Here is a 17,021-nt window from a genome sequence, read left to right on the forward strand (position 1 = left end):
GAGTATTGTATTATTTGTGAGTATTGTATTATTTTATATGTGGTGCCTGGTACCTTTCAAGGGGGGTGCAGTGGGGGTGGTCTGCCCGGGGTGTCATGCCTAGGGGTGGTGACAAACTCCCCCTAAGCAAATTGGTGTGGCGGTGCTCGCACCCCCAACGGGTGGGTTTTCCTGATTTGCGCGATCGTCGTTGTGAAAATCTGCCTACTGATCATGCAAATACGCCTGGCGATCAGCCTGTCACCTGCCGGCGGGTGGCATTCACAAACCCTGGCAGGTGTCACTCGCATCCCCAGCAGGCGGTTTAATGTGATTGGCAGCCATATTTTCGCATTCTGCAGGAGGTGCTGGCATCCCTGACTGTCAGCCCTGCATGCCGGGTGTATTTGTGCGATCCATGGGCAAATTGTCCTGACAATTGTGCCAATCGTGAATGTGAGTGCCGGCTGCCAGAGGGTGCGAGCTCAATGGTCGTATTTTCACGATCAGCGGGCATATCTGTTTTGTGACCATCCCTCCTTTAAAAAAGGTCAGCAACTATGGGGTAAAGGAGGTAAAGGGTAAAGGGACCCCTGACCATTAGGTCCAGTTGTGGCCGACTCTGGGGTTGCGGCGCTTATCTCGCTTTATTGACCGAGGGAGCCGGCGTACAGCTTCTGGGTCATGTGGCCAGCATGACTAAGCCGCTTCTGGCGAACCAGAGCAGCGCACGGAAACGCCGTTTACCTTCCCGCTGGAGCGGTACCTATTTATCTACTTGCACCTTGATGTGCTTTCAAACTGCTAGGTTGGTAGGAGCAGGGACCGAGCAACGGGAACTCACTCTGTCGTGGGGATTCGAACCGCCGACCTTCTGATCGGCAAGTTCTAGGCTCTGTGGTTTAACCCACAGCGCCACCCGTGTCCCGTCAACTATGGGGTACCTTCCATTAAAAAAAGAAGCTCAACAACTCTGGGCAACCTTCCCAAAAACTGCAATGTGGGGGCTTGACAATTTTTTTCACAGTGGCTGCCACCTGACCTTGCTATGCCTCTGAGTGGGAATGAAAGAGAAATCTGATTCAGTTCGCATTTAAAGGGGAAACTACTTAATTTGGCACTTTCGAAAACCATAAGAGAACCAAAGAACACAACCATCCTTTGAAAAATCACACCAAATTTTGCAATGCATTTCTCAAACCAAGTAATGTGTTCAAAATGCATTTGGTGTGCATAAAGATGCATGAGTTAATGAAAATACCATAGAAAAAGACCTCACTTTAAAGACAATTGCTTTGCAAAAATGCATGTATTAGGCAAGTTTGCATGCAAATGTGTATATTAGGAGAAATGTGCACTAAAATACTGGTGAGTTTAGGACTTTTTAAAAAATTGCAAGCTGGTGTGGAAATGCGGAGAACTGTACTGAAGGCTGGGAAAATGAGAAAGTGGGTCTTCCCCTAATTATGAGCAACTTTGAGGATTCTCCATAATAACATAGGATATTATTCTTTAACATAATCAATACTAGGCCAGGCAAGCCAAAGAGCAGCTGGATATAGAACTGCCCGTATGATCTTTTCATATCCTTATCTTTTACTCATGTGTGTCTTTTAACCACTTTAGCTTGAGGGCTACATAACTTGAAACCAACTTTAACTAAAATAAAACACCTCACATCCACAATATCCTACAGTCCCAGGGATTGTTATCAGCAGAACTGTAACTGAGGTACTCTCGAAATCTTCAGTGAGGAAATATATATATAACACCAGATTTTCAAATTATGCTGGAAGACTCTGTCAGGAGAGGAGTGCTACAATATATATAGTTAGCTCTCCTCAAATGCCAGCGGCTCTGAACAAGAGCGAAAAAGTGAAGTTTAAGTATGTGTGGTGGGCTGTCACTCTCTTTTAGGCTGAAATGCATTTTTATGATCTTAGGAATGCTCTGCCTGAAAATCGTACATGTTCAAACTTCAGAATAGCAGTCTAACAACTTTAAAAAAAGATTTCTCCTTGAAATTGTATTTTTGAATCAAATGGATTGGACATTATCCTTTTAGAAATTACTGTCTTTAGGCTTCTGCACATACCCAAACACAGTTCCTAAGATTATTTGGTGGGGGGTACTATTTGAATGCCTTTGGGCTCATTACCTAAAGGAGTGCCTCTCCTGATACACAGATCTCCCTATGCTTTGAGATCCACTGGAAAGGCCCTTCTGGTAAGCCTTGAACATGCTGTTGTTCAAGGGTCTGTGACACCACAGGGCCTTCTCAGCAATGGCACCTCAATTTTGGAATATGCTTCCTCCTAGGGTACAACTGGAGCCAATACTGTCCATCTTTTGGCAGCAGCTGACTTCCTTCTGTTGAAGTAAGAGCAGTGAAAATGCAGCTAGGACGCTCAAATCATACATGTGACTGACACCCTTCTTTGGAAATTAAACCAGTGTCCAGACTTTAACATCCAAAAACTTTACTTGCAGAAACTTATAGTTCTAGGTGAATTAAAACATATTCTTTACAATCACATGCTTCCCCAAGTATGGGTTTACAGTCTCTTCTTCTAGCTTTCAAACAACTGTATTTCCCTCTCTTTCCAGAGCTCAGCCTTCTGTATCTCAGTTAGGCCAGGTCTTGCAGCTCCTGTGAGAGATTTCCACTTTCACCTTCTCCTAAATCTTTGCTCTCTTTCTCTCAAGCATAGAAGAAGCATCCCAACACTCTAAGCAACTTAGCAGTGTTCACAGTGGATTCCAACACAGTCATCTTGCTTCACATAAAATGGAGTCTCTCTCCTTCACTAGATACATTGCATACAGCCAACGTTAGTCAATCACAAGGGAACTACTAGAGAATGCTCTAGAATTCAGTTGCCAACCAATCAATTTCAGCACATAGCAATGCATACAAGCATTTACAATTTCAGTGAATTAAATTACTATACTTAACACCTTCCTCTTCCTTCAACCCTTTGAATATCCTAAGGGGGAATGACCTGTACAGCAATAATGGAGCTGGGTTGTGTTTTTTTAATTGAACCATATACTGTGTTTCTAACTTTCTGACTGGTTTACATGTTTTCAATTGTTCTGAACCACCCTGAGGTCTTTTGACAAAGGTCAAGATATAAATCATGTAAAATAAAACAAAATTAAATTAAATGGAGGACTGGAACGGGGTTCCAGCCAGTGATTGTAGTGTACATGTAGACTTGTGGGAGGAGGCATATATTGAAATATTATGGACCAATGCTTTATTATTTTAAATCAACCTTTAATTGTGCCCCAGTTTTGAGAGGGACTCCAGTTTTCTCTGCATATGTGCTTTTAGCCCTCATTGACCCATTCATAAGTGGGGTTGTTGCATTTTGAACAGTCTTCAAAGGCACAGAATGAGTGACAGCAGAGCAGCCTGATGATCAAGGCATTTATCATGGTGCCTAGGCATCATTCTCTTGGTGTGAGCTGATAAAATGTACTCCAGGACACAGCATCTCCCTGTGATTCCTGGAATCACATCCAGGTCTCCAAAGCATCTCTGCTCCTTTGTGGGAGGGAGAGTGTGACCCCGTTCAGAACAGGAGAAAATGCCAGCTCCCACCAGGAACATATTTTCAGTTTATTCACCCACATCCAGTCCACCATTCACTCAAGCCATGGAACAGAGGAACAATAATCAGGCTCCGTATTCTGCTACCTACCAAATGCAATGTATTAATTCACATTCAATCAGGGTTTCCCCCCACCCTCAAAATAACATGAAGCAGATTGGAGGGCTTCGTTCAAACTTGGGTCAATCTCTTGAGCCAAACAGAGCTTTGCAGTAAAAGCTTTGGCTTCATGGTTAAAACTAAAACCTTTGAACACTTGGCTTGTCTGTTTGTTAGGAAGCCTGCATAGATGTAGCACCTACCCTGCACACATATAGCCACACTGATGATGCCATGCCTATGTAGAAAGGACAGATTCAGGTATCTACAAACATAGATCAGTACGGAATGCTACTATTCACTTTCATTTTGCAGAACAGATGTGGATGTAGATCTGCAGCTAGACGGAAATTTATTAAAATACGTAGTTATTATATTCAGTATTAGTTAGAGGAGCCCTGTTGAAATTATTATACATGACTAACTTAAGCCCATTAGCTTCTGTGGGTCTACTCTGAGTATAACTTAGATACAGGCCATGGTGTCACCTTATCAGAGTGCAAGACAGTACACCTTACTTTAGATACAGGACAATTCAGGAGCTGGTGCCTAGCTGCATGCAATTATGTCTGGACTGGGGCCAAAGTTTATCAGAGTTTCACCATATCTCATAGTTTCTCCAGAATTTCCTAATATCGTGTGAATTTGAGCTTTCATCATGTTCAGGATCAGCTTCTGGCTCCAGGGACAAGTGAAAATTGCAGATCACACTTCAAAATGAGGCTTTCAATGAGACTCTAGCTTTTCACTTGATAAGATAAAGAAAGAGAAATCTTAGGGCTCGGTAGTTAATTGCTGTGGAAGAGGCTCTAATCAGTAAAAGGGATGGGAGAGGGTTTATTTCTAAAATCCATCGTGTTCTCTCCTATACAGATTATAAGATCACAAAAAGCATTAGTAAAAACGTGGGCTGTTTCATTTCTGAACCTGTCAGATATCCATAGTAGAATGTACTACACAACTTTTAGAAGACATCTGAAAGCAGCCCTGTATCGGGAAGTTTTTAATGTTTGGCATTTTATTATGCTTTTATATGTGTTGGAAACCACCCAGCATTTCTGGGCAAATTTATTATTATTATTATTATTATTATTATTATTATTATTACTACTACTACTACTACTACTACTACTACTTATAGAAGGTTAGAATATACGTCCTGTTGCTTAGGGCCGGCCTTCCTATTAGGCAGAGTGAGGCAGCTGCCTCAGATGGCAACTGTTGATGGTGTTGTCTGTTCCCCTCTGATGGAAGATACAGCTAAGCTTTGCTTGCAGTTCAGTGTTGGAATGAGATTAAACTGCTAGACTTTGTCAGCTTCTGCATGTGAATTTGGCAGGACAGATCTTCTCCTTTGACTCAGACACCTACACACCTTCCCCCCCTTTTTTTTACACCTTTACTTTGTGCCCTGTAATGTGTTGGATTTTACAGAGTGAGGAGTGGGGAGGAGAAACCCAATCAGTGAAATAACTTCCTAAGAACACTGCATTGTGCCTCTAATTCAGAGATGAGGACCCTGTGACCCTCTAATTGTTGTTGAACTGCAACTCTCATCAGTCCCAGCCAATGTGCTCCAATGCTCAGTCTAAATAACTGAGCCTCTTGGGCTTGCTGATCGGAAGGTCGGTGGTTTGAATCCCCACGACGGGGTGAGGTCCCTTTGCTCTGTCCCAGCTCCTGTCAACCTAGCAGTTTGAAAGCACACCAGTGCAAGTAGATAAATAGAGACCGCTGTGGCAGGAAGGTAAATGGTATTTCCATGCACTCTGGTTTCTGTCACGGTGTTCTGTTGCGCCACAAGCAGTTTAGTCATGCTGGCCACATGACCCAGAAAAGCTGTTTGTGGACAAATGCCAGCTCCCTTGGCCTGAAAGCGAGATGAGCGCCACAACCCCAGTCACCTTTGACTGGACCTAACTGCCCAGGGGTCCTTTAGCTTTTACCCTTTTACCTAATGCTCAGGAATAATGAAAGATGTAGTTCAGAAATATCTGGAGGCCTACATGTTCACCATTTACACCTTAGAAAAGGCATAACGGAATAATGCAGTTTCATGTACATGTAACAGAATACAAATGAGCTGATTGCCAAGTCCACATTGGGGGGGAAATCTGACCTACCTAAGCATTTTTATCCCAGAAGAGAGGTTTCGAAATGTGTTTATCAAGCATAATTGTCGATTCTATATGTTTTTGCAAAATTAGTAAGGATGCTGCAGATGTCTCTTGGAATTTAAACACATTACATCAATCTAAATATTGCAGCCAGAGAACAGTAAATATTTTCCGTTGCATTCACACTCAGTATTGCTCAGTGCATATGCCTGAATAAAGAATGAATCCTCTTTTGACTTATGATCTCATATTGCCTTAGCAGCTTGGATCATAAAGCCAAACCTGCCTTTGCAGGCCTCGGACTGTTGCAATACAGTTGTATATTTGAGGAAGGGCCTTAGCTCGGTGATAGGGATGCAGGTGGTGCTGTGGGTTAAATCACAGAGCCTAGGACTTGCCGATCAGAAGGTTGTTGGTTTGAATCCCCACGACGGGGTGAGCTCCCATTGCTCGGTCCCTGCTCCTGCCAACCTAGCAGCTCGAAAGCACGTCAAAGTGCAAGTAGATAAATAGGTACCACTCCAGCAGAAAGGTAAATGGTGTTTCCGTTCACTGCTCTGGTTCGCCAGAAGCGGCTTAGGCTGTACGCCGGCTCCCTCGGCCAGTAAAGTGAAATGAGCGCCGCAACCCCAGAGTCGGTCACGACTGGACCTAATGGACAGGGGTCCCTTTACCTTTACCTTTAGCTCGGTGATAGAAGGTCCCAGATTCGCTCCCTGACATCTCTGGGTGGAACTGAGAATGAAATTGTGGAGAACTGCTGCCTTGCAGAGCAGGCATATTTGGGATATATTGACAAAGAATTCAAACTGACATAAAGCAGCTAACAATGCTCTTATTGATGTCTTTCCTTAATTCCAGCGGGAGTGAGCTCTGAATATGCTTGACTCTCTCCCCGAATCAATGGGTTGTAAAAGGGGATTACTTTGACAGGCTCATTCCCAGGAATTAGAGATACAGTGGTACCTCAGGTTACATGCGCTTCAGGTTACATACACTTCAGGTTCCAGACTCCGCTAACCCAGAAATATTACTTCGGGTTAAGAACTTTGCTTCAGGATGAGAACAGAAATTGTGCTCCGGCAGCATGGCAGCAGCAGGAGGCCCCATTAGCTAAAGTGGTGCTTCCGGTTAAGAACAGTTTCAGGTTAAGAACAGACCTCCAGAATGAATTAAGTTCTTAACCCGAGGTACCACTGTACTGTACAAGTTTGCAGCCCTCCTCATGCATGTTACTTCATTCTTGGGAAACATTTATTTAAATCTACACACCTTTCTAAAAGTGCTAACTTATTGCAGTATACCCTCTTGCACTTAAATGAGAGTTTCAAGTATTTCTTCTTTAATCATCATCATCTGGTTGGGTTTCCCTAGCCTCTCTGGGCGGCTCCCAACAGAATATTAAAAACACAATAAAACATCAAATATTAAAAATTTCCCTAAATGGGGCTGCCTTCAGATGTCTTCTAAAAGTCAGATAGTTGTTTATTTCTTTGACATCTGATGGGAGGGCGTTCCTCAGGGCAGGCGCCACTACTGAGAAGGCCCTATGTCAGCTTCCCTGTAACTTCACTTCTCGCACTAAGGGACTAGCAGAAGGCCTTCAGAGCTAGACCTCAGTGTCCAGGCTGAACAATGGGGGTGGAGATGCTCCTTCAGGTATACTGGGCCAAGGCTGCTTAGGGCTTTGAAGATCAGCACCAACACTTTGAATTGTGCTCGGAGCCAATGTAGGTCTTTCAGGACCAGTGTTATATGGTCTTGGTGGCCACTCCCAGTCACCAGTCTAGCTGCCACATTCTGGATTAGTTGTAGTTTCCAAGTCACCTTCAAAGCTAGCCCCAAGTAAAGCGCATTGTAGTAGTCCAAGTGGGACATAACCAGAGCATGCACCACTCTGGCGAGACAGTCTGTGAGCAGTTAGGGTCTCAGCCGGTGTACCAAATGGAGTTGGTAGACAGCTGCCCTGAACACAGAATTGACCTGCACCTCCATGTCTAGCTGTGAGTCCAAAATGACTCCCAGACTGTGCACCTGGTCCTTCAAGGGCACAGTTACAACATTCAGAACCAGGGAGTCCTCCACACTCGCCTGCCCCCTGTCCCCCCAAAACAGTACTTCTGTCTCATCAGGATTCAACCTCAATCTGTTATGCAGTACACTGAAGCAAATATGTCTTTTGTTGTTGTTTCTTCACCATGCTACACACTTACAGGTTGGTTTTCTTTTTCATCTGGCTTTACAGAGAATGCCAACAAACTTGAAGAAAGCGCCAGGGGAATCTACATTCCTTGTCCAGAACATTACAACGGCTTCTGCATGCATGGAAAATGTGAACACTCTGCAAATATGCTGGAGCCATCTTGCAGGTAACACTTTCCCCAAACCGAGAGGCTAATGATAAACTGAACAAGCACACTTGCTAACACACGCTATCTTGATACAGCAGGGAAAATAATAATTGCCAAGACCCATCCACTCTGTTCTAAATTATGTAACGAGGCACCTAATGTATGTAGTAGAACTGCCCTAAATTATGCAGCACCATTAAGCTGTTTAGAAATGCATTCCTGCAACCTATGTTGATGCAGCCCTTAAAAGGTTCCTAAGAGCACAGGCTTGCTTGGCAGGCATTATCCTAGGGCTGCCATGCGTTTGGAATTTCCAAAATTTGGTTAAAATGTCCAGGAAAACCTGGGCGTATAGCAATGTTGGAAGTGTTGGTTTTTTGGTCAAATATCCATAAAGGTAGCTCAACAACTTGGGCCCAAAAATAAGGGGGGGGGGAGCTCAACAAACATGCCCCTCCCCCCCAAAAAACTCACCCCCCCAAAAAAAGTTCAGCAACCCTAATTATCTGTTGATTCCTCACACTCAGCCAACAGATACTGTCCCAAGAAACCCAGCAGTGGACAGAACTTGAGAGCTACAACAACCATTGGCCGAGGAAGGTGGATGTGGTGGGTGCGGTCCACCCCAGGTGTTATCCCTGAGGGGGTGTGACATTACCGCCCCACCCCTCCGTGACGCTCGCCATGGGCAGCGCCCCCCTGGGCTTGCCAATCAGAAGGTTGGCATTTCGAATCCCCATGATGGGATGAGCTCCCATTGCTCTGTCCCAGCTCCTGCCAACCTAGCAGTTCGAAAGCACACCAGTGCAAGTAGGTAAATAGCTACCTTTCCAGCGGGGATGGTAAACGGCACTTCCGTGTGCTCTGGCACCCATCACTGTGTCCGTTGTGCCAGAAACAGTTTAGTCATGCTGGCCACATGACCCGGAAAGCTGTCTGCAGACAAACGGCGGCTCCCTCAGCCTGAAAAGCAAGGTGAGCGCCACAAGTCTATAGTCACCTTTGACTGGACTTAACCATCCAGGGGTCCTTTACCATTTATTTATTTTACTCAGAGGTGCCTCTGGCACCGGAGATTGCACACAGCCATCACTACATGTATTTTTTATGTTTAGAATGATTGTAAGCAGTCCTGAAAATTTGAATGGTGGGCCGGGTATAATAAACGAACAAACAAACATTTCATTTGCTTATTAAAGAAATAAAAATACCTTTTTCCAACTAGCTTTTTAAATGGAGACCTTTATTTCAGTCTGTATCTGCACTGGACTTGAAATCGTCTCTCTCTGTGTGTGATAGCTGATCTTTTTATTGTTAAATCATTTGGGGACGTTTTATGAGAAGCAACGCATAAACAGAATACATACATAAATCAAATACATCAACTTCAAAATGAGAGCAGTTGTCTAGAACAAATTAAGCTTCTTCCAGGAGGCATTTCCCATAAATATCAGCGTGGCACACATTAAAATTTTGGTTTTGGTATAGGAAATCATCATAAAAGTACCAAACAAGAAAAACAGCAACACCTCCAACCCTCTTATATCCCCAAAGTAACTGAGGCATAAAGAGAGATCCTTGGTTATCGTGTAAGATATACAAAGTAGCTGCAGCTAGGAGTGTCAGTGAATTCCGAAGAAAAAAGAAATTGTCAGTGCTCATTTATTCATCCCATGTGCAAAACAGACATCAATCCAGTATCTGCTGGTCTTATTCTTTTTGGTCCACAAACGATAAGTAATCAATGTCCCGCCCCCCGCCCCCGCCTTTCAATTCTGTTTCCTTTGCACTGAAATGAATGGCGTGAAAGTAATAGTGTCATCAATTACCGTACTTTTCTGTGTATAAGACGAGCTGTTTTGATGACAATATGGATAGTGCAGATTGGGGGTGGGGGATTGGTTGCTGCTGTGAGCAGCAGGTTCCCAGAGGCGATTGTGCTGTTGATTGGTGTATGTTGCCAGGGCTGCTGTTGATTGGCTGTTGCTGCTGTCAAAACAGCTCTGGGCATGCCTCTGCCTCCTCAAAAAAAGCTCAACAATTCTGGGCAATTCCCCCCCCCCCCCCATTTTCAAAATTTATACACGGGGGTGTGTTATACACGGGAAAATATGGAAATAGGGTACGTTAAATTCACAACCCTTTGTAAGGTACGAAAATACAGTGGTAACTCAGGTTACATACACTTCAGGTTACACAATCCGCTAACCCAGAAATAGTGCTTCAGGTTAAGAACTTTGCTTCAGGATAAGAACAGAAATCATGCTCCAGTGGCGCAGCGGCGGCAGCAGGAGGCCCCATTAGCTAAAATGGTGCTTCAGGTTAAGAACAGTTTCAGGTTAAGAACGGACCTCCAGAACGAATAAAGTTTTTAACCCAAGGTATCACTGTACTTGCATAGATTACAATAAGTAGCAGGCAGCCAAATGAATAAAGCAGTATTTGGTGGGAACTGAATTGCAGAGGAATGGAAACATTACTGATTGTGATGAAGACGGGTTGGAATGGATATGGCTGCCTTCTTACACCCCAAGCTGCCGCGCATCATTCTTGTGCAGTTGCGACACAACATCTCTCTGGCAATGCCTGGTTTGTGGCTCATGCAATGCAGCCATGAACTACTGCAAGGGAAGGAGTCAACGTGTCTCTTTCCATTCTAGGTGTGACGCAGGGTACACTGGAGAACACTGTGAAAAAAAGGACTACAGCGTTTTATATGTGGTTCCTGGCCCTGTACGATTTCAGTACGTCTTAATAGCAGCAGTGATCGGAACAATCCAGATTGCTGTCATCTGCGTCGTAGTCCTCTGCATTACAAGGTTAGTAAAGAGGCCAAGGTGCTCTTATCAAGATAAAGTTGGCAAAAATGTATAAATCTAAATCAAATAAGCATTGGAAATGTAATGAGAAAGAAGGTTCTGTTTGTCATATGTGGTGGTCTTGTAGTAAGGTGAAAGCTTACTGGGCAATGATATATAATAAAATGAAAAGGATGTTTCAAATAACCTTTGTAAAAAAAAAACCAGAAGCTTTTCTTTTGGGAATTATAGGGACAGAACTACCTAAGCTGTATGGAAACTTGTTCATGTATGCTACTACAGTGGCAAGAATGTTACTTGCCCCAAAATGGAAAGAAGCAGAAGTCCCAGCAAAGGGAGAATGGATACAAAAATTTATGGAATATGCAGAAATGGTGAAACTTACCGAAAGAATAAGCATTTTAAATAAAAGAATGGAAATGGTTTATTGAATATTTACAGATAAACTATAAACAGATAAAAACATAGGCAGGATTATTGTAACAACCTATGAAAATATGGATGTCCTATTCCATACTACTACTACTACTAATAATAATTTTATTTATACCCCGCCCTTTTGACTGGGTTTCCCCAGCCACACTGGGTGGCTTCCGACATATATACAAGCATAGAAAATATGCTTGTATTTTAACATTTTAAAAAAAACTTCCCTGTACAGGGCTGCCTTCATACGGTTCAGGTGCCAGATAACTCCATACCTTCCAACATTTCGCTGATGAAAATCAGCTTCCAATACACAGAAAAACATAAAAAACCAGTCAACATAAAAAAACTTCCCTATACAGGGCTGCCTTCAGATTTCTTCTGATGTCTTCTGAAGGTTGTATAGTCACTTATCTCCTTGGCACCGGGGTCACATTACTCCATACCCTCCAATATTTCCTAAGAAAAAGTGGGGCTTTCTGGGATCAAATCAGAAACCAGGACAGCTTTTGTAAATCCGGGGCTGTCCCTGGAAAATAGAGACACCCAGACGGTCTGAAGATCTGTAATGGCAGATAAGCTTCCCTGAAAGGCAACTTGTTTAGCACCACCCATCTTTCTCAGCAACGTGTCATCATGTAGTGCTAGCGTGATCTCTAGTAGTGATGTATGGAAGTGAGAGCTGGACCATAAAGAAGGCTGATAGCCGAAGAATTGATGCTTTGGAATTATGGTGCTGGAGGAGACTCTTGAGAGTCCCATGGACTGCAAGAAGTTCAAACCTATCAATTCATAAGGAAATCAGCCCTGAGTGCTCACTGGAAGGACAGATCCTGAAGCTGAGGCTCCAATACTTTGGCCACCTCATGAGAAGAGAAGACTCCCTGGAAAAGACCCTGATGTTGGGAAAGATGAAGGGCACAAGGAGAAGGACCGACAGAGGATGAGATGGTTGGACAGTGTTCTCGAAGCTACCACAGCATGAGTTTGACCAAACTGCAAGAGGCAGTGGAAGACAGGAGTGCCTGGCGTGCTCTGGTCCAGGGGGTCACGAAGAGTCGGACACGACTAAACGACTAAACAACTAAACAACAACAACAACAAGCGTGATCTCTTGGTCCCTGTGGGCCATTGGTGAAGCCCACGAGCCAGACAAGCACTCCATAACTGCCCCCTAGAAGATGCATCGGCATCTTTTACAACACATGGGGTTTGTTTGGCAGACAGACAGGTATGGAAGGCGGTTTCCCCAATGCTGGAAAATTCAAAAGGAAGCTGTTTGTTTAATAGCTCAGGGATTATCAGTGTTTGCATTCTCAGGAGTTACTCTGTACTTCTTCAGGAAGAGACTTATAATGTGTTTATAATGCATAGAGTGCCTAGCAAATGCTGGTATGGATTTGAATGCCAAGTGGGCTTGACTTTGGAATTTAAAAGGATATGTGCTGTTTACACTGTCAGTCTTACAAGTAAGGACTCAGGTCCAGCCTTCAACTTAAAAAGATCTCAAGCAACTGAGAGCTTGGAGATCGAGCAATGGGCGGTCTCTGTAAGGCAGTTGTGAGTTTCATCCATTCATAAATACCAATGTCCATTCTTTGCCATGTGATGGGTAAGTTTCAGAGTTTTCTCCAGCTTCACGACTTGCCTGGGCTTCTTCCTCAGGTGAGAGAAGGTGAAACTGCTTCAGGTGTCCTGCAGTTGCTTCAATAAATCAGGTGCCTTAAAAATAAATCCCTTTCCCAAAAAGATGAGAATTTTAAAAAGAAGCAGGTATCACACTCCTATAGAAAGTAAAAAAGGCACCAATATATCTAAGCATCCTCCTCTCACTGCGCTCAGAGGACAAGCATGACATTCAGGCCGGAAGAAGGTAGAAAATAATTCATATATCCTTTCCCAGCCTAAAGGCATAATAGAAAAATGTCTGCAGAAGCTTGGAGATGCTTGCCGACCTAGTTGAGTTCATCAACTCTACCCTCAAGAGTAGATCTTCTCCTGCAAGAAGGCAATGCATTATATTAAAGTGGGTTTCAGGGAACATGGAGATAATTCAAACGGCCAGAAATACAGTGTACATAAAAAGGACGGAGATGGGAAAGTAACTGCTCAACAGAAAAATGGCACTACATCATGTTGTTCAAGCAATCTTCTGAGTGGCTCCAGGTTTGTTAACTTCAGGCCATAAAGCAAGTTAACGGTTTGTGTTCAGAGAAAATGGTTTGGTTTTACATGGACCCTGCCTTTCCAGTGGATTTAATTTAGACTGTGTTGTAGATAAAAGGATACCCAAAAGCTGATGCCCTTAAACTTTTTCATCTGCATAAGCTCTTAATTTCCTTTTTCTTTAACCTTTGCAAAACTTGGTGCATGTTACATCCAGTAACAAATATATTGTGGTGCTCCAGTCATTATTAGTTAAACACACACACACACACACACACAGAGAGAGAGAGAGAGAGAGAGAGAGAGAGAGAGAGAGAGAGAGAGAGATGGTTTGAAGGCACTTGATGTTGCCACCTTACTGAAGCTAAGCAGGTCTGGGCCTGGTCACCTTGGGTGCCATGATGGAAGAAAGGCAGGATACAAATGCAAGAAAACAGAAATGAATAAATATGCATACACAAAATAGACATACCTCCCAACATGCCTCCAATGAAAATAGGGATGTCCTATTCAACAACAACAACGTATTATGTATATCCCACCCATCTGACTGGGTTTCCCTTGCCACTCTGGGCAGCTTACAATACATATAAAAACATAGTAAAACATCAAACATTTTAAACTTCCCAATACAGGGCTGCCTTCAGATGTCTTCTAAAAGTTGTGCCATTCTGATGGGAGGTTGTTCCACAGGGAAGGTGCCACTGCTGAGAAGGTCTGGTTCCCTGTAACTTCACTTCTTGCAGTGAGGGAACCACCAGAAGGCCCTCAGAGAAGGACGTCACTGAGTGATGGGGGTGGAGACGCTCCTTCAGGTATACAGGACTGAGGCCGTTTAGGGCTTTCAAGGTCAGCACCAACACTTTGAATTGTGCTCGGAAATGTACTAGGAGCCAATGTAGGTCTTTCAAGACCAGTGTTATGTGGTCTCGGCGGCTGCTCCCAGTCACCAGTCTAGCTGCCGCATTCTGGATTAGTTAAACGCAGCTAGACTCTGCCCACCAGCTGGGCATGGCACGGCAGCTGAAGGAAGGCTGATGCAGGGGGCTGAACACACAACCTCTCCCCTCTGGGAGGAGGAGAGGTCTTCTCAGTTAGTGTACAACAAGGTTCACCGAACTGGTGCCCAAAGGCACCTCTCACACAGCTACAATTGCCAGAGTGTTTCACAATCAGTCACTCTACTCAGGAAACTCTGAGAATTGGGACCCCCTGAAAACTTTCAGCATCCTTGACAAACTGCTGTTACCAGGATGATTTGGGAGAAGCCAAAACTTTATGGTATCATAGTGCTTTAAATGGGGCCTCAGTATAAGGCAACTTCCTATGTTCTTAACTGGTGAGGGGAGGGGAGGGAATTTAGCAGCCTGGTTGACAGGCAGGCATTCCAGATACTTACTGTATTTTTCGCTCTATAAGACGCACCAGACCATAAGACACACCTAGTTTTTGGAGGAGGAAAACAAGGAATGTTTGAATTCCAGAAGCCAGAACAGCAAGAGGGATCTCTGTGCAGCGGTCCCTCTTGCTGTTCTGGCTTCTGGGATAGCTGTGCAGCCTGCATTCGCTCCCTAAGACGCACACACATTTCCCCTTACTTTTTAGGAGGGAAAAAGTGCGTCTTATAGAGCGAAAAATACAGTAATTAAAAAGAAAGTGGCTACATCTAGATGCATGCTCCTCAACTGTCCTGCTTTAAGTGGAACATACCGGAATTACAGAAGCCATTCTGCTTCCAAAGATGGCCATTTTTGAGGGGGGGGGGCAGTGCTGTCGCACAAGTCCCCTCCATGGCATGTTGGAGGGTATGTGGATATATACGTTAACCAGGGTAAATTTAGGAAGCTGTTGTTGTTTTTCTGTAAGTCTATGAGTCTCAGCTGCACGCTGTTATTCACTAGCAGCACTTCTTTTCTAAAATACAAAATGTTTAGGAGTACTCTCATTTTGGCTCAAGAAAACCACCATTTTATAGTTAAAAATAAATGCAGTAAATGGACAAAAGTACAAAGATTCATAAAATATTTACCTCCGTAAAATATCCCTTCGCCCCCCCCCCCCCCCGGGAAAAAAGCACTGTTCTCTAGTCATACACGGATAGTTACATTTGCTATGATTTGGATCCAGCGGTACCACTGCATGAATGGAAAGCGCTTCCTGTTGCACAAGGAAGTGTTCCTGGTTTGTTCAGTTTTTTTAATGTAAATATGTATACCCCGAACGTACATTGTTTTGTTATGCTTGTATCCCCACAGGGGAATAATTCAGGTTTCGAACCAACACAGAGCAGACAAAGAGAATCCATTTGCAGAGCTGACAGTCATTTATATATGAGTTGCCTTTGTGCTTCCCGAAATGCAATACAGTGGTACCTCGGGTTACATACGCTTCAGGTTACATACGCTTCAGGTTACAGAATCCGCTAACCCAGAAATATTACCTCGGGTTAAGAACTTTGTTTCATGTTAAGAACAGAAATTGTGCTCCGGCGGCATGGCAGCAGCGGGGGGCCCCATTAGCTAAAGTGGTGCTTCAGGTTAAGAACAGTTTCAGGTTAAGTACGGATCTCCGGAACAAATTAAGTACTTAACCCGAGGTACCACTGTACTACATTCTAAGTTAGCCAATGCAGGAAAAAGCAACGATTGTTTCTTTTATTTGTGCTTTCCTAGCTGGGAGGATGTTTGGGAGAAATATTAAACTGCCCCTGATGAATGTGTGTACACTTTCCAAAGGTCTCATAGCCGCATTGCTTGTGGTGGGTCTTTAAACCAGTCCATTAATATAACCCTCGTTGCAGGCAGGCAGTGTCCTACGGGAAATGATTTTGGCTATTTCAGGCTCCTGTTTGAAGAACAGGCTCTGAAAGAGTGCAGAGGCCTTTGACTCCTTTTTTACAAAGCTCTGGAGCTGTGCAGCTAAGGAATGATGAGTTGTACCGACAGCCGTTGTTGGCAGTTGCCCTTCAGTGGCCTACAATCCTTACGTTACCTCCACTGTCGTTTAGCAAAGCAAATTTCATGCTCGTTTTCTCTCTCCAACCCCTCCCTTTCCCCTCTTGCTTGCAGGAAATGTCCCAGGAGCAACCGAATTCACAGGCAGAAGCAAAACACAGGGCACTACAGTTCAGACAACACAACAAGAGCATCGACCAGGTTAATTTAAACGAGAGCATGTTTCCACAATGGCAAAAAGTAAACTGCAGAGAGGTTGGACTTTCAAAAAAAAAATTAATACAGTATTATAGACAAAAAGATCTACACATGTTGCCTTGCATTTGTGGTAATCTACACCAATGAAAAAAAAAACATGTACTACAGCTATATTTGATTATGTATGGATATATTTGAAATAGTATACATTGTCTTGATGTTTTTTCTGTAATGTAAATAAACTATTTATATCACACAATATAGTTTTTTTTTTCTTTTTCATGTATTTGTTATA

General features: G+C 43.6%; 1 protein-coding gene across 1 annotated transcript in view; it reads left to right on the forward strand.

The window, feature by feature from the left end:
* TMEFF2 (transmembrane protein with EGF like and two follistatin like domains 2) overlaps nucleotides 1–16,740 on the forward strand; it is a 264,410-nt gene extending 247,670 nt beyond the window's left edge. Inside the window, exons 8-10 of the mRNA XM_081848622.1 lie at nucleotides 8,058–8,181; nucleotides 10,824–10,982; nucleotides 16,643–16,740. Coding sequence (XP_081704748.1) covers nucleotides 8,058–8,181; nucleotides 10,824–10,982; nucleotides 16,643–16,739 — 380 coding nt within the window. The 3' untranslated portion in view covers nucleotide 16,740. The remainder of the gene's footprint in view (nucleotides 1–8,057; nucleotides 8,182–10,823; nucleotides 10,983–16,642) is intronic.
* Nucleotides 16,741–17,021: the final 281 nt, after the last annotated feature.

This window comes from Podarcis erhardii, assembly GCF_964252035.2.
Source record: "Podarcis erhardii genome assembly, chromosome: 1".
Classification (NCBI taxonomy): domain Eukaryota; kingdom Metazoa; phylum Chordata; class Lepidosauria; order Squamata; family Lacertidae; genus Podarcis; species Podarcis erhardii.